Below are 17,039 nucleotides of genomic sequence, written 5' to 3' on the forward strand. Positions count from 1 at the left end.
TAGTTCCCGCCGGTGACTTATATTTTTTACTTATTTATTTATTTTTCGAGATGGAGTCTCACTCTGTTGCCAGGCTGGAGTGCAGTGGCACGATCTCCACTCACTGCAACCTCTGCCTCCCGGGTTCAAGCGATTTTCCTGCCTCAGCCTCCCAAGTAGCTGAGACTACAGGCGCGTGCCACCACACCCAGCTAATTTTTGTATTTTTAGTAGAGACGGGGTTTCACCGTGTTGGCCAGGATGGTCTCGATCTCTTGACCTCGTGATCCGCCCGCCTCGGCCTCCCAAAGTGCTGGGATTACAGGCGTGAGCCACTGCACCTGGCCCCAACTGTGACTTGCTATTTCCTCTTCCTTCTACCTTTTCCCCACTACTGCTTTCAGAAAACACCTACTTTTCTTGCAAGAACAAGTTCTTACAGCCTCTCCTGCAGTAAACGTTCTCCAATTTCCACCGAGCTGAGCCGGAGCTGGCAATTCGCTCTGTTGGGTTCCCACAGGAACATCCCAGTATCTTATAGGGCTACGTGCTAACCACTGTGTTGTAATTCTTTGTAACTGTCTGTCTCTCTCGCTCCAGTCTCATCACACTATAATTTATGTATGACTTAATTATCTGTTTATTCTGCACTTCTCCCAGGAAATTTCCATGAAGTTGAGGAAGTGTCTGGACCTGCAGCATTAAGACGTTAAAACAAACAAACCCCGGCCAGGCGCGGTGGCTCACGCCTGTAATCCCAGCACTTTGAGAGGCTGAGGCTGGCGGATCACTTGAGGTCAGGAGTTCGAAACCAGCCTGGCCAACATAGTGAAACCCCGTCTCTACTAAAAATACAAAAATTAGGCCGGGCACGGTGGCTTACGCCCATAATCCCAGCACTTTGGGAGGCCGAGGCAGATGCATCACAAGGTCAGGAGATCAAGACCATCCTGGCTAATACAGTGAAAACCCGTCTCTACTAAAAATACAAAAAATTAGCTGGGCGCGGTGGCGGGCACCTGTAGTCCCAGCTACTCGGGAGGCTGAGGCAGGAGAATGGCATGAACCTGGGAGGCGGAGCTTGCAGTGAGCCCAGATAGCGTCACTGCAAGTCCGGCCTGGGCAAAAGAGCAAGACTCCGTCTCAAAAAAAAAAAAATTAGCTGGGCATGGTGGCGCACGCCTGTAATCCCAGCTACTTAGGAGGCTGAGGCAGGAGAATCGCTTGAAACCGGGAGGCAGCAGTGAGCTGAGATCATGGCACTGCACTCCAACCTGGGTGGCAGAGCAGGACTCTGTCTCAAAAAAAAAAAAAAAAAGAAAAAGAAAATGTATTCGAATCTAGTATTCAGGTGCACAGAGGGTGAAGAATTGTAGTTCAGATAGAGAAGAAAACCTGTACCTTCCACATTGACCACTGCTCTTCCTCTATTTAACCATCCTCGAGGGTTGCACTCAGTCATGTCCTTTCGGATGCATTTCCTTCCCAGAGGATAAGTGGTTGTCACTTCAAACCCTTACAATATGCTGTCCATCCTTTTTGAAGGTCCAAGTCACTTCTACCTTGAATTAGGATAATGGGTGTCTACAGATGAGTGGGATCTGGTCCCAGCCTTTGAGGAGCACCCAGTCAGGTAGAGAAACAGAGTTGGACACCAACTAGGGGGAGGGTCCCCAGGAAACGGACAGAGACATTGATGGATTTGTTACCAATTTTATTAAATTTATTTTCCTTTCTCCTTACCCCCAAACCACCGTCCTACTGCAGCAGGAGTTTTCGGTTTTGTCTGTATGTACAAGCCCTGGTCAGAGAGAAAAAGCCTGTAGATTAGAATGAGAATTTCAAGCTTTTCCAGATCAAGGGACCCATAACTTCCCTCCCCATAACTTTCCTCCAATTTTTGGCCTGATTTGGCTCATCCAGTGACGTCATGGGCACCTGGGCAGATTTTCAGGGTTCTCTGCCAATCGGAGTTGGTGAGGAGAGAGGAGAGAAGAGCTGGGACCAGGGGTGATGGTCAAATGTGGGAACAGAAAGAGTCCAAAAAGACAAGAGGAGACACAGGCAGAAATGGAGAGAGATAAGGTAGAGACAGGGTATAGTGGAAGCAGGTATAGTGGGTTACAGTGTGTCCCCCACCCCAAAGATATATCCAAGTCCCAACTCCTAGGACCTGGGAATGTGACCTTAATTGGAAGCACGGTCTTTGCAGATGTAATTAAGTTAAGGTGACATGAGATTTACGATGGGCCCTACATCTAAAGACAGGTGTCCTTAGAAGAGAAAGGAGAGGGAGATTTGAGATGGACACACAGGAAACAAAACCATGTGAAGACAGAGGAAGGGATTAGAAGGGAGCTAAGGAATGCCAGCAGCCACCAGCAGCTAGGACACAGGCATGGGGTGGATTCACTCTCAGAGGCTCTGGAAGGAACCAACTTTGCCAACCTCTTGATTTCAGACTTTTGCTTTCAGAACCCAGAGAATACATTTCTTTTGCTTTAAGTCACCCAATTTGTGGTGATGTTACAGCAGCAATAGGAAATGAATACACAGGGAGACAGAGAAATGAGGAGAGAGAGTTGGAAGAGAGGCTGAGCAAGTTCACAGTGAGAGGTAGCCTGCATGGAGCACTCCCCATGCGCTAAGTGTTATTAACAGCGTTCACTGGCCGGGCGCGGTGACCCATGACTGTAATCCCAGCGCTTTGGGAGGACGAGGCAGGTGGATCACCTGAGGTCAGGAGTTTGAGACCAGCCTGGCCAACATGGTGAAACCCCGTCTCTAATGAAAATATAACAATTAGCCAGGCTTGGTGGTGGGCACCTGTAGTCCCAGCTACTCAGGAGGCTGAGCCAGAAGAATCACTTGAACCTGAGAGGCGGCGGTTGCAGTGAGCCAAGGTCGCAAGATCGCGCCACTGCACTCCAGCTTGGGCCACAGAGCGAGACTCCATCTCAAGAAAAAAAAAAAAAGAGCATTCACTGATTCAGTGATCACCACATCCCCCCGTGGGAGGTGATGGCATTACTCCCTTTTTGCATATGAAGAAACTGAGGCGTTAGGGAAAGGAGATTAATTGGGTACTTGGAGGAGGCAGAGAGAGAGACAGAGAAACTGAGACGGAGAGGGGAAGAGAGGGGCCGGAGAAGGGGCTGGAGGGGGAGGGGGAGGGCACAAGCAGAAAGAGGCAGCGAGATAAGCTTAGAGTGGGAGAGGAAGGTGAGGGCCACTTCCTCCCTAGGCACAGGGCCTGGGGTCCATGGAAATGTTTTCACTGTAGTATCTTTAAAAGCCAGAAGAAGATAAATGAATATAATAACAGTAATTATGATGATGCATAGAACATAATGAAGCCAACTTGGATGATATTTGTCTTTCTACCAATGCATCCACAAAATATAACTTTTAGCGTTTTTTGTTTTTTGTTTTTTTTTTTTAATGTAAGAAGAGGCCCACAAAGGCAAAAGTGCTGAGGACCCGGGAAAGTTGTAATGTGGCCCAGAGGTGGAGAAAAAGGAAAATGAGAAAGAAAGACAGAAATACAGATGAGAGAAAGGTACGGGGCAGGGGGCGGGAGGGAGAAGAGGGAGGAGAGAGACAGAGAGAAAAAGAGAGACAGAGACTGAAGTGACTGAAGAGGAGACTCCCAAAGTACAGTGACCCATCCAGGGAGTCGCCATTTTTGAGGGGCCCAGTGGATTCCACGGGGGACTGAGGAGGGGGCAAGGATGACTCACGAGACCACGATGACCACGAAGACAAAGACAGCCAGAGACACAGAAATGAGGATGCCCAACAGCGCCTGGTTCCTCGGGTATTTGCTGTCCATCTGGTACTGCAGGGCCACGCGGGGTTGCCGGTCGACTGGGGCGGGTGGGGAAACAGCCCCGACCTCCACGTCACCACCCCTCCTTAGCCTCATACCCACCCCACCTGTTCATTCAGCAGCCTGGGGCAGGGGTGGGGGTGGGGCGCTCTCTCTTCTTCTCTTCCTGCTTGTTCCCTGCCCTCTCCTGGGGTCTGACTCTCCATTTATCCATTCCTCTAATGCTCTGTCTCAGGCACCATTGTAGGCATTTGGGATATAGCCGGGAACCAAACTGGCAAACTGGACTCATGGAGTTGATAGTCCACCCCGCATATCACAGTTATCACAGTTACAGTGAGGAGCTAGTTCTAAAAGCATTTCATTTGATGGGATGGGGTGGGGTGAGGAGGACTTGGGAAGTTTGACTCAAAACCAAAAGATACGATACAATGGTCAGGCATGGTGAGCTCGCGCCTATAATCCCAGTACTTTGGGAGGCTGAGGCAGGGGGATCACTTCAGCCCAGGAGTTCAAGTCATCATGGGCTGTGAGATCCTATCTCTACAAAAAAGAAAAAATTAGCTAGGTATGGTGGCACGAGCCTGTAGTCCTAGCAACTCAGGAGGCTGAGGTGGGAGGATTGCTTGAGCACAGGAGGTTGAGGCTGCAGTGAGCCGTGACTGTGCCACTGCACCCCAGCCCGGGGGAAGGAGCAAGACCCTGTCTCAGAAAACAAAACAAAACAAAAACCAGAGACACCATGCACATGAGAGGGAGGTGCAAAATGCGAACAGTTTCACAAGATGAAAGTCTTAGTTGCTGCATCTTAGCTATTGGCCCTGAAGGTGGCCTTGGGAGTTGCTTTCTGCGTCTTCCACTTGCCTCCCACCACCAACTCTTTCCTTCTATCAGCAAAGCCTCTTGGCTTGACCTTCAAACTGTAGGCAGAATCCAATCCACTTCCATGGCTACCAAGCAGGTCCAACCCCAGCCCACTGCTTCTCTTAGGAGGCTCCCTTGACCCCTCCTCCCACAGTTCCTCACATGGCCTCCGGGAGGCGCTGTTAAAACCTAAGTCGGCTCCCTCTGCTCAGTGTCTTCCTGCTACTCCATGGCCCCCCATCTCAGAATAAAAGCTCAAGTTCTCACCATGCTCTTGCAAGCCCTGCACCATCTGGTTCCCACGTGACCCGGCCATTGTTCTAGCCACCCTACTATTCTCTTTCATTCACTCGGCTCTGGCCACACTGGCCTTCTCCTCCTTGTTGCTTAATCATGTTGGATCTTTGCATGTGCTGTTCCCTCTGTCATTGACACTGTTCCCATCACTCGCTTACTTCCTTCAGGTTTCAAAAGTCACCTCTTTAGAGGTGACCTACATCCGTATTTTCTAAAGTGGCAGCCTCCCCCAGGCACTATCTACCAAACCATTCTATTTTCATTAGAACACCATTGCCATCTGGATCAAGCCTGTTTATTTGTTCATGCAATTACCATCTAACCCAGTGGTTCTCAATCTGGGATAATTTTGTCACTCAAGGAACATTTGGAAATGTCTGGGGACATTTCTGATTGTCATAATGGGGAGGGAGATGCTACTGGCATCTGGTGGATCGAAGCTAGGGATGTTGCTAAACATCCTACAATGACCAGGACAGCCTCCCTAACAAAGAACGATCCAGCTCCAAATCTCAACAGTGCTGAGGTTGAGAAACCCTAGTCTAACCTCTGGCCCCATTAAAATGTGGGCTCCATGAGGGCAGGAACTACATCTGCCTCCCATTCCACTGTTCCTCAGTTTGGGACATCGTAGGGTGCTCAAAATATTTGTTGTCACCAAATACCAGCCAAAGGAAGCAAACAGGCAAATCCAAAAGTGGGACACTATAGGACACACTCCCTTCTTTTTCAATGCCAATGTCATGGAGGGGGAAAAAAAAAAAAACCCAAAAACTGATTAAAGAAACTGTTCTAGGCCGGGTGCAGTGACTCACGCCTGTAAACCCAGCACTTTGGGAGGCTGAGGTGGGCGAATCATTTGAGCCCAGGAGTTCGAGACCAGCCTGGCCAACATGGCAAGAATCAGTCTAAAAAAACAAAACAAAACAAAACAAAACAAAAACTGTTCTAGATTTTAAAAAGAAGAGAAAAACCTAACAATTGAATGATATAAGAAGTCCTTTCATTGAACCCTGGTTTGAACAAATCAACTGTGAAAAATATTCTGGGGACAATTAAGGAAGTTGACAGTGGGACCTGGAATTATTTGACATTGAGGAATCATTGCTAGGTTTGGTGGGTGTGGGAACGACATTGTGGCTACTTAGGAAAATGTCATTATTTTTAGAGGTACATGCTATGTATGGGGCATGGTGTCTGTGGTTTCTTTTAAGATACTATGGCAAAGAATAAAGTAGGTGAAATAAATATGGAAGAATGTTAATTGTTAACATAATTTGATAGTAAGTGCTACTTTTGAGATTATGATCAGAGAGGCCTGTCTGAGGAAGTGACCTTTGAGACCCAAATGAAGTGAAGGAGTGATTGGAACAGTGTGACAGAGAGAGGGAACAGCATGTGAAAAGATCTAGCATGACTATTCAACCCGGATAGATAGATGTGGATTCATTATACATTTTTTTTTTTTTTTTTGAGATGGAGTCTCGCATTGTCACCCAAGCTGGAGTGCAATGGTGCGATCTTGGCTCACTGCAGCCTCCACCTCCTATATTCAAGCGATTCTCCTGCCCCAGCCTCCTGAGTAGCTGGGATTACAGGTGCCTGCCACCACGCTAGGGTAGTTTTTTGTATTTTTAGTAGAGACAGGGTTTCACTATGTTGGCCAGGCTGGTCTTGAACTCCTGACCTTGTGATTTGCCTGCCTCGGACTCCCAAAGTGCTGGGATTACAGGCGTGAGCCACTGCATGTTTGGTCTCATTGTACTATTCTTTCTGCTATGAGAATAAGTTTTTTAGGCTGGGCATGGTGGCTCACGCCTGTAATCCCAGCACTTTGGGAGGCCGAGTGGATCACCTGAGGTCAAGAGTTTGAGACCAGCCTGGCCAACATGGTCAAACCCCATCTCTACTAAAAATACAAAACTTAGCAGGGTATGGTGGTGCACACTTGTAGTCCCAGCTACTTGGGAGGCTGAGGCAGGAGAATCACTTGAACCTGGGAGGCCGAGGTTGCAGTGAGCCAAGATCCTGCCATTGTACTCCAGCCTGGGCGAGACTCCATATCAAAAAAAAAAAAAAAAAAAAGAATGTATGTTTTTTAGATTTATGAATGAATGAATGAGTGAATTCAGCACATCCTTCCAAATTCCCCAGGTACAGCAATGGCTAAGAATAAAATCTTTTTCTAGCACCTGCCATTCTGGAGCTAGGGGCATTCTAAAGTTCCAGGGAGTCTTTCCATTTAACAGATGGAGGAAAGTGAATTTCAGAATACAGGAGCAACTTCTGGGCCACACTCTAAGCAAATGGTTAGGGCAGGATTTGAGGCTGCATGTGGGAGCCTCGAAACCCATATCTAGTGGGTCATGGCTGTCTTCATCTCTTGCACGCCTGTCCCATGTCTTCCCCCACCCCCAGAAGCTTACCAAAGCAGTACTTTTTGTGGATACACTTGGGAGTGATCCTCTGGCAATGTAAACAGTCCAACACCTCTTCTTTTAGCAAGCCTAGGCAAGGGGAAAGGGAGAAGTAAGACAAGGGCAGATATCAGAAGACTGGCAAGGGTGGGAAGGAAGAAGGAGAAAGAGGAGATGGGGTCCCTTGGCTTCTCCTAAATTTCATAGGTCCCACTGCCCAGCAGAGGAACTAAGCAAAATGCACTGACAATTCACATAAAAAATAATTGTTATATAATCACTGAAGAACTAAATTCATCCAGTAGATTCAGCATTCTGCTTGTGGACATTTAATTAAACATTTGTTAATTCTGAGTTTGCACTTTTCTTTTTCTAATTTGGAGCCTCCTTTGCAGACACTGGTGAGATGTCTCCTCTTTGGGCGCACTGCCTCCTCCTCTACTGGTGCATACAGGAGGACTACATTTCCCAGGGTGCCTTTCAGTAAACTTTGACCATGTGACCTAGTCCTGGCCAATGGAAAGTGAGCAGGATCATGTGTGTCCCTTCCAGGCTTGGCTATACAACTCAGTGTGATTGCTATTGCTTTTCCTTTTGAAGCATGCTTAGAAGCTGCCATGTATGTATAGCCTGGATCCCTGAGTCACCACCTGGACTGCCACTCAACTGTCAATGAAATTTGGGTGAAAGAAAAATAAACCTTTGTTGTGTTAAACCACCAAGATGTGAAGGTTTATTTGTTAATACAACATAGCCTATTTTATCGTGACTTACGTACCTTCAAAATGTTGTTTTACAGATAGTCATTATTTTCATAAACCTTTAAAAAGCAAATCTCCCTAGGTACCATGGCTTTGGGGTAAGGGAACTGCCAAATGGAGTAAGGAGTGGTAGCCAGGCTTGATTTGGGGAGACAGGGTGAAGGGGGTTAAGAGGGTAGAGAAGGGAGAGATAGACGATCCAGAACTCACGGCAAAGTTTGGGGTTGCAGGCTGCAAGAGAAAATTGCTGAGGTGAGTTAAATTGGGATGGCAACTTGATAATTTAATTGGAAAGGGATCAGGAGAGCAGGTAAGGGGTGAGGCTGGGAAAGGAGAGAAGGGAAGATTGGGGAGAGATGAAGAAGGCTGAGCTATAGGGGAAGTGAAGAAGGAGTTTGGGAGAAAAAGTGGTAAAAGGGGATCAAGAGGTCAAGGGAGAAGAGGAGAGGGGATTTGGTGGAGAGATATGCTGCACCTTTTAATTCATATGAAATTAAAACTTTCTTGAGTTCCTTGATCACATTCGCCCTGAGGGTCACCAGCTCTTCCAGCAGAGGCTCATCTGAGGAGAGAAAGAGATCTCTGTGGGGTGGGAGGCACCCAGAAAGCCGACCCCACTACCTGAAGCTTCCAGGAGAAGAGATGAGGAAGCTCCTCTTCATTTATAAAGGGTAACCAAGACCAGGATTACTAAGGGTCCCCCAGGCAAATCTATGGCCGGGGAGATCCTGCATCTATATTCTGATTCACCGTGGGGCCTAGGCAAAGCCACCCTTCCTTGGCCTCACTTTCCTCATCTGGCAAGTGGATTTGATCTCTCTTCTCCTCTTTTTTTTTCTTTTTGAGACGGAGTCTCACTCTGTTGCCCAGGCTGGAGTGCAGTGGTGTGATCTCGGCTCACTGCAACCTCGGCCTCCCAAGTTCAAGCGATTCTCCTGCCTCAGCCTCCCAAATAGCTGGGATTACAGGCACGTGCCATCACGCCTGGCTAATTTTTTGTATTTTTAGTAGATACAGGGTTTCGCCATGTTGGCCAGGCTGGTTTCAAACTCCTGACCTCAGGTGATCCTCCCACCTCAGCCTCCCAAAGTGCTGGGATTACAGGCGTGAGCCACTGTGCCCGGCTGATGCCTTTCTTTTTTTTATATCCCAGTGCAATTCGTCAGCATGACTGGCAACAAATCCTGTTTGTTCAATATTCAAAATACCCATTCCCTCCCCTTAACTCTAAGATCTCATCTTCCATAGAGACAATGTCGCCCTCTCACTCCACTCTGGCCTTCTTGGATGTTCTGTGACTATGCCAAACATAGTCCCATCTCAGGGATTCCACCAGCTGTTCTTTCTGCCTGCACCCTTCTACCCCTAGACCCCCTCATGGCTGCTTCCCTCTCCCCTTCAGGTCTTTTCTCACATGCTCCTTTTTAAGGGACATCTTTTTTGGATGCCCTACTTTAAGCTGCAATCCCCACCCCTACTCACAGCACTTGCTATTCCATGGTCCCTGCTTTATTTTTTTCCTCCTTAGCATCTCCCTCCATTTGACATATTTTATCGGGCAATAAAGGATTAACTGAGCAGGCCTGGGTTGTCCCAATCCTGCACATCCCCCGCCGCCCCCCCCCAAAAAAAAATTTGGCTCTTGCCTGGCTCACAGAAGGTAACCTCTATTTCCTTGGAATATCCTGCCTGTTAAGAGTATCTTGGTTTGGCCAGGCATGGTGGCTTACGCCTATAATCCCAGCACTTTGGGAGGCCGAGGCGGGCAGATCACTTGAGGTCAGAAGTTTGAGAACAGCCTGGCCAACATAGTGAAACCTCGTCTCTACTAAAAATACAAAAATTAGCCGGGCATGGTGGTGGGTGCCTGTAATCCCAGCTACTCGGGAGGCTGAGGCAGGAAAATTGCTTGAACCCAGCAGGCGGAAGCTCCAGTGAGCAGAGACTGTGGCACTGCACTCGAGCCTGGGTGACAGGGCGAGACCGTCTCAAAAAATAAAAATAAATAAATAAATAAAAGAGTATCTTGGTTTATGACCAGGTGCAGTGGCTCACACCTGTAATCCCAGCACTTTGGGAGGCTGAGACACGAGGATTTATTGAGGTCAGGAGTTTGAGACCAGCCTGGGCAATATAATAAGACCCAGTCTCTACAAAAAATTAAAAAGTAGAAAATTAGCCAGGTGTGGTGGCACATGCCTGTGGTCCCAGCTACTTGGGAGGCTGAAGCGGCAGGATCGCTGGAGCCCTGGAGGTCGAGGCTGCAGTGAGCTGTGATGGCGCCACTGCACTCCAGCCGGAGCGACAGTGAGGCTCTGCCTCTTAAAAAAGAAAAAAAAAAAAGGCTACATTACATGCGTGTTTGCTCTTATTTTTACATTCAAGGGAGGTGGGGCAGACCGGCGGAAAGAAGAGGGGTGCTGGAGAAGGCGTTCCCTCGTCTCTCCTACCTTTCAGAGAGTTACCCATTAAGCGCTGCGTTTGGTTCTTGACAAAGGACGCCACAAGGTCCAGTTGATTTGTCTCTGGGGGGAGAAGGGAGAGGACACTCCAGTGAGCCCCCCCAGAGAGCCAAGTGACCTCACCCCCTCCAGGCCTGGCCCCGACCCCTCTTGGGGGCGTGGTCTCCGGCATCCCTCGCCCAGCCCCGCTGCCCAATTTCTCCCAACACGCACCCACTTTCCCCACAAACACGTTCAGCGCGTAGTCCCGGAAGAAAGGCCCCTCCATGCCCATCAGCACGGCCCTGGCGCGCGCCTGCAGCTGCTCCAACTGGAAGCGACTGGGGATGAGGGCGGAGCGCAGGTGACCCAGGGCCTCCAGCACCAAGGGGTCGCACTGCAGGCAGCCCCAGCCTCCAGGGGCGCCCAGGCCAGAGAGCAGCAGAAGGGTCAAGGCCAGAGGCATGGCGGGGCCTTTGTGACGTCACAGAGAGAACCCGGCCCGCCCCGCCTCCCAGGCGAGGGCGCGGTCAGGAGGCCCAGGGAGCATCACGGTGTTACAGGCACGTGTTCGCTGAGCACCTACTATGTGCCAGGCATGGTTCTAGAACCTAGAGAGAAAGTCAAGAAAAACAGAAAGCCTCTGCTCAACCCCTCTTGGAACTTACTAATTCCTCTTAAATTTATTCATTCAACACATATTGTTTTATTTTATTTATTTATTTATTTTTTCCCGAGACGGAGTCTCAACTCTGTCACCCAGGCTGGCGTGCAGTGGTGTGATCTCGGTTAACTGCAACCTCCGCCTCCCGGGTTCAAGCGATTCTCCTGCCTCGGCCTCCCAAGTAGCTGGGACTACAGGCGTGCGCCACCACGTCCGGCTAATTTTTTATTTTTAGTAGAGACGGGGTTTCACCCTGTTGGTCAGGCTGGTCTGGAACTCCTGACCTCAAGTGATTCACCCGCCTCAGCCTCCCAAAGTGCTGGGCTTACAGGCCACCGCGTTCAACCTTACATGCAACACATATTTATTTATTGAACACCTACTATGTGCCAGGTGCTGTTCAAGGCCCCCAGAGCTAGAGCTGAGAAAAACAAGAGGTTCTTGTGCTTGCGGTACTTAAATTAATTAACTCAACAAATACTTATTGAGCACCTACTATGTGCCAGGCTCCAGAGATAGACTGACATAAGACGAACACAATCTCTGCTCATAGAATTCAGGCTAGCAGGGATGGGAGGGAGTGGCAGGAAGAGAAACGTAAAACCTGGTACACAGATGAGTAACTGAAATAGTGACAAACTGCATTACCTGCTGGGAAGCAAATACACAGTGTGATACAGTTAAGAGAGTTCCTTGAGGCCAGGAGGTAGGGTCTGGTTCCCTGCTGTTGTCCAGCGCCTAGCATGTACTAGGTGTTCAACAGATATTTAGCAAATCAATGAATCCACAAGGGAGGGTATGCTGAGGGAAGGGCACTTTGTTTTTCCCTGCAATTTTCATCTTGAAAGTTTTAAAATCTGGAGAACAGTTGCAAGAATGACCCAATAAACACTCAGATATGACTTCACATTTTGCATTTGCTGTATCTCTCTATATATGTAGATGAATTTAATATCAATTAAATCATAGAAATTCAACTAAAAGACATTATAATAGTATACACAGAGATATAGCAAATGTCAAAATAATATGATATATTAATATATAGTTAAATATTAATTCAGAGAGATTAAATTAATTAAGACTAAATATTACTACGTTGAGGGAGAGAGGAGGAGAGAGAGGCAGAGTAGGAGAAGGGAGTTGTCTTATTAATAGTTTAGGTTCTACAACAAAACTCCATAGACTGGGTGGCTTATAAACAACAGAATTTATTTCTTCCAGTTCTGGAGGCTGGAAATCCAAGAGCAGAGCGCCAGCAAGTTCGGGTTCTGGTGGAGCTCTCTTCTTGTATCCTCACATGGCAGAAAGAGGGTGAGAGGACTCTTTGGATTCCCTTTTTTATTTTTTAATTTTTGAGATGGAGTCTTGCTCTTGTCACCCAGGCTGGAGTGCAGTGGCACGATCTCAGCTCACTGCAACCTCCACTTCCCAGGTTCAAGTGATTCTCCTGCTTCAGCCTCCTGAGTAGCTGGGACTACAGGCGTGTGCCACCACGCCCGGCTAATTTCTGAATTTTTAGTAGAGATGGGGTTTCGCCATGTTGGCCAGGCTGGTCTCAAACTCCCGACCTCAAGTGATCCGCAACCCCCCTCGGCCTCAAAAAGTGCTGGGATTACAAAGTGTGAGATCAGGCCACAGGGAGGTGCTCACACCCAAGTGAAATTCTCTCTGCTCCCAGACTGAGAGTCAGGCCTTGCCACCCACACCTACCTTTCTTAGGATCATCCAGTTGTCTACCTAATGCCGTGCTGGCCATAATTTGAGAAATGAACCTGAGATATTAAGGTGTGAGTCCTTTTCCTCATCCCCTATTACCATCTGCCTTTCAGGCAGGGAGTCAAGGGGCTGTTGTTTGACCGAAGAAGGGGCGGCCAGAATGGGATGGGAAGGCCGCTCATTCCTCAGCTTCAAGCCCCAACCCTCAGGCCTGGGTGTGAGGCAGGAAGGCTTGGGATGCAGAACCGGTTTTGTTTATCAGGTTCAGCCATGCTAATTTGGTAAAGCATAAGTTAGATGAACTATCATCAGATTTCACACCCCAGCAAAAGTGGCTGAGGAAGTTCCCACACTCGCCCTCCAGGCGCACAGACGTCCATCACTGTGTTGTTGACGGCACTGGGAGGCAAAGACAAGCTGGGTGTCCTCACTGGGGAGGTGGGTCGCCTGTGGTACAGGACCCTGCAAGCAGCTAGAAGAACAGATGAGCCTGTCCACACCATGCCATGAATGGATCCAAGTGAAAACAGCAAAGAGCAAAACAAAGCAAGCAAACAAACAAAAAACCCACAGTGAAACCTACAACTCAATACCATTGACATAATTTTTTTTTTTTTTTTTTTTTTTTCTGGAGACAAGGTTCTCCCTCTGTCGCTCAGGCTGGAGTGCAGTGGCACGATCTCGGCTCATTGCAGCCTCAACCTCCTGGGCTCAAGTGGTCGTCCTGCCTCAGGCTACCATATAGAATAGAAAAAAAATAGCCGGGTATAGTGGCATGCGCCTGTAGTCCTAGCTACTTGGGAGACTGAAGTGGGAGGATCGCCTAAACCTGGGAAATCGAGGCTGAAGCGAGCCATGATCTCGCGACTGCACTCCAGCCTGGGGCAGAGAGCAAGACCCTGTTTCAAGAAATAAAAAGGAAAAGAAAAGGATGATATGTTTGTTCGTTTGTTTATTTTGAGACAGAGTTTTGCTCTGTCACCCAGGCTGGAGTGCAGTGGCACGATCTCGACTCACTGTAATCTCCGCCTCCTGGGTTCAAGCGATTCTCCTGCTTCAGCCTCCCGAGTAGCTGGCACTACAGGTGTGCACAACCACACCCGGCTAACTTTTGTATTTTTTTTTTTTTTTTGAGACCGAGTCTCACTCTGTCACCCAGGCTGCAGTGCAATGACATGGTCTCAGCTCACTGCAACCTCTGCCTCCCGGGTTCAAGCGATTCTCTTGCCTCAGCGTCCTGAGTAGCTGGGACTACAGGTGCACGCCACCACACACAGCTAATTTTTGTATTTTTAGTGGAGATGGGGTTTAACTGTGTTGGCCAGGCTGTTCTTGAACTCCTGACCTCGTGATCCACCCGCCTCGGCCTCCCAAAGTGCTGGGATTACAGGCGTGAGCCACTGCGCCTGGCCAATTCTTGTATTTTTGGTAGAGGCGGGGTTTCACCATGTTGGCCAGGCTGTTCTCAAACTCCTGGCTTCAAGTGATCTGCCACCTTGCCTCCCAAAGTGTTGGGATTACAGTTGTGAGCCACCACGCCCAGCTGAAAAGGACTATATGTTTTATGCTCATCTGAGTTTGTGACCGTTCAAAGCTGTGCCTGCTGCTCTAATATTTCCAGAGGGTTTGGGGGGCTTTGTGAACCTCATGAAGTAATGTACATACACATGTGTGTATTGCCAGAATGAAGGCATGCCTTATCTCATTTCGTCCACACGAAATTTGGCTGATGTGGATTCGGAGGCAGAGCAGGGATAGTCTACTCGTGTGAGGTCAGGCAGGTAGAGACAGAGACAGATGTGGGGCCAGGCAGGCAGCCAGAGGTCCCCAGGCTGCAAAGCCCTGCTGAGTGACACTAATGGCCTGATTTGGCGATGGTGTGCAGCAGGCGGAAAAGAATGTCTGGGAAATGGTTAGAGGGATTTGGCTTCAAGCCCAGCGGAGGCGGGGAATTAGAGGAGGTGGTTCCAGCGTAGGGGGGTGGGGTGAGGGGTGTTTTCTCATCATCCACTTCCCATGTCCAGCCCCCTCCCTAGTGCACATTGTGTGGCTACAAAAACGGTGACCTGTTCTCATGCACAGCTGTGGGAGGGCAGACAGGGACAGCCACGTTGGAAAACTGTCAGGCTCTATGCAGGCTGGCCACGTGCGCATATCTTCCTCCACATGCACACACGGGAAATGGGTGCACACATCCGCCAGGGCACGCAGACACGAATCCCCTTGGCAGCGTCCTTTGTAAGGAACTCAAGGTGGAGACGGCCCAAATATCCGTCAACGGGAAGACTCGCTAGATAAACCCACTGTGGCGTGTTCCTCGGATGGAATCCCGCACGGCAGTGGGATGATGATCTAGCTGCCCACAAACCTCTCTGGGCCATCGTTCAAACATGATGTTGAGCAAAAGCAGAAACAAAGGACGACGTGATCTGCAATTCCTTTTTTTTTTTTTTTTTTTTTTTTTTGACAGAGTCTCGCGCTGTCCCCCAGGCTGGAGTGCAGTGGTGCGATCTCCGCTCACTGCAAGTGATCCGCCTCCCGGGTTCAAGCGATTCTTCCGCCTCAGCCTCCCCAGCAGCTGGGACTACAGGCGCCTGCCACCACGCCCAGCTAATTTTTTGCATTTTTAGTAGAGACGGAGTTTCACTGTGTTAGCCAGGATGGTCTCGATCTCCTGACCTCGTGATCTGCTTGCCTCGGCCTCCCAAAATGCTGGGATTACAGGCGTGAGCCACCGTGCCCGGCCAATCTGCAATTCCGTTGATGGAAAGTTCAGAACAGGCAAAGGCACGGGATGGAGCCACAGCTGCACACTCATCTGACCTGCGGTCCCTGTAAGGATAGTGATGATGGGAAAGTGAGGAGAGAGGTTTTCTCTGCAGGGACAAGGGGGCTCCCACTGGGCCACCTTCTGAGGGGCCTTGACTTTTTCTGAGGGGCGGCCTTCTGAGGGGCCTCACTGCAACCTCTGCCTCCCAGGTTCAAGTGATTCTCCTGCCTCAGCCTCCTGAGTAGCTGGGACTACAGGCATGTGCCACCACCCCTGGCTAATTTTTGTATTTTTAGTAGAGACAAGGTTTTACCATGTTGGCCAGCATGGTCTCAATCTCTTGATCTGATGATACGCCTGCCTCAGCCTCCCAAAGTGCTGGGATTACAGGCGTGAGTCACCACGCCTGGCCTACAGCCTCCTTTTTTAAGGCTGAATAATATTCTATTGTATGGATGGGCCACATTGTGTGCATTCATTCATCGGTCGATAGATAACGTCAGTTGCTTGCACATTGTGTTCTGCATTCTTTTCTGGATGTGTGTTATATTTCACACACACAAAAACTTTAAAGTAACATGCTTTGTTATTTGCATGGCCTGGGATTGAATGGCAACCCAAGGTAGAGGTGGGGCCCGTGACTTGCCCCGTGGGGCACTTCTCACCTAGTTCAGTGACTCTCACACCCACGGGTGGGGCACGGTCACACCCACAGTTCCTCTTATTCCATCACCAGCACCGAGGGGTGACATGGGCTCTGCTCACACACTGGGCCTGGAGGCTGCCCCTCAGGCCAGAGTCCCCACACGCTCCCGAGGCCCAGGGGTTCTCTGTACACTGCCTGTCTCCACTGCCTGCTCTCTGGACGGAAAACTGGGGTGTCAGGTGACCACAGGCTGTCTGCCCCCAGCCAATCCTAACTGTCCCTCTTGTTCCTCAAGCTCTATCACTCGCTCCTTTTTCTCTTATGCCTCCCTTTCTGCCTCTTTCTCTCTCTCTCTAGGTCTCTGTCTCCTCCCCGGGTCTCTGTCTCTCTCTCTCTCTCTCTCTGGGTCTCTGTACCCCCCTGTCTCTGGGTCTCTGTCCCCTCCCCCCTCTGGGTCTCTGTTCCTCTCTCTCTGTCTGAGTCTCTGTCCCCCTCTCTTTGGGTCTCTGTACCACCTCTCTCTGGGTCTCTGCCCTCACAGTCTCTCTGGGTCTCTTTTTTTCCCTCTCTCTCTCTCTCCGTCCCTCTTTCTCTGGGTCTCTGTCCCTATCTCTCTGGGTATTTGTCCCCTTCCTCTCTGAGTCTCTATCCC

At 49.3% G+C, this 17,039-nt stretch overlaps 1 protein-coding gene across 2 annotated transcripts; it reads right to left on the reverse strand.

The window, feature by feature from the left end:
• Nucleotides 1–1,657: 1,657 nt before the first annotated feature.
• Nucleotides 1,658–11,141, reverse strand: IZUMO2 (IZUMO family member 2). Of its 2 annotated transcripts, XM_055370164.1 has the most exons (7): nucleotides 10,823–11,141; nucleotides 10,598–10,672; nucleotides 8,623–8,709; nucleotides 8,358–8,378; nucleotides 7,396–7,476; nucleotides 3,720–3,846; nucleotides 1,658–1,780 (listed from the first exon to the last, which is right to left on the reverse strand). In XM_055370164.1, the coding sequence occupies exons 1-7, from the start codon at nucleotides 11,052–11,054 to the stop codon at nucleotides 1,738–1,740; spliced, it is 666 nt and encodes a 221-aa protein (XP_055226139.1). In that variant the 5' UTR covers nucleotides 11,055–11,141; the 3' UTR covers nucleotides 1,658–1,737. The 2 variants fall into 2 exon arrangements, with proteins under 2 accessions (XP_055226139.1, XP_055226141.1); XM_055370166.2 differs by lacking the exon at nucleotides 8,358–8,378 and having other exon boundaries at nucleotides 10,823–11,079.
• Between the last annotated feature and the right edge of the window lie 5,898 nt (nucleotides 11,142–17,039).

Source organism: Gorilla gorilla, chromosome 20 (assembly GCF_029281585.2).
Source record: "Gorilla gorilla gorilla isolate KB3781 chromosome 20, NHGRI_mGorGor1-v2.1_pri, whole genome shotgun sequence".
NCBI classification, from domain to species: domain Eukaryota; kingdom Metazoa; phylum Chordata; class Mammalia; order Primates; family Hominidae; genus Gorilla; species Gorilla gorilla.

Excerpts from the sequence above, each read along its gene's own strand:
- IZUMO2 (XM_055370164.1), bottom strand. The coding sequence starts at position 11,054 with ATGCCTCTGGCCTTGACCCTTCTGCTGCTCTCTGGCCTGGGCGCCCCT. Across the intron at positions 8,379-8,622 it reads AATTTCATATGAATTAAAAG|CCTGCAACCCCAAACTTTGC; the intron begins GTGCAGCATATC and ends TTTCTCTTGCAG. Across the intron at positions 7,477-8,357 it reads CTGCAACCCCAAACTTTGCC|GCTTGCTAAAAGAAGAGGTG; the intron begins GTGAGTTCTGGA and ends CCCCTTGCCTAG.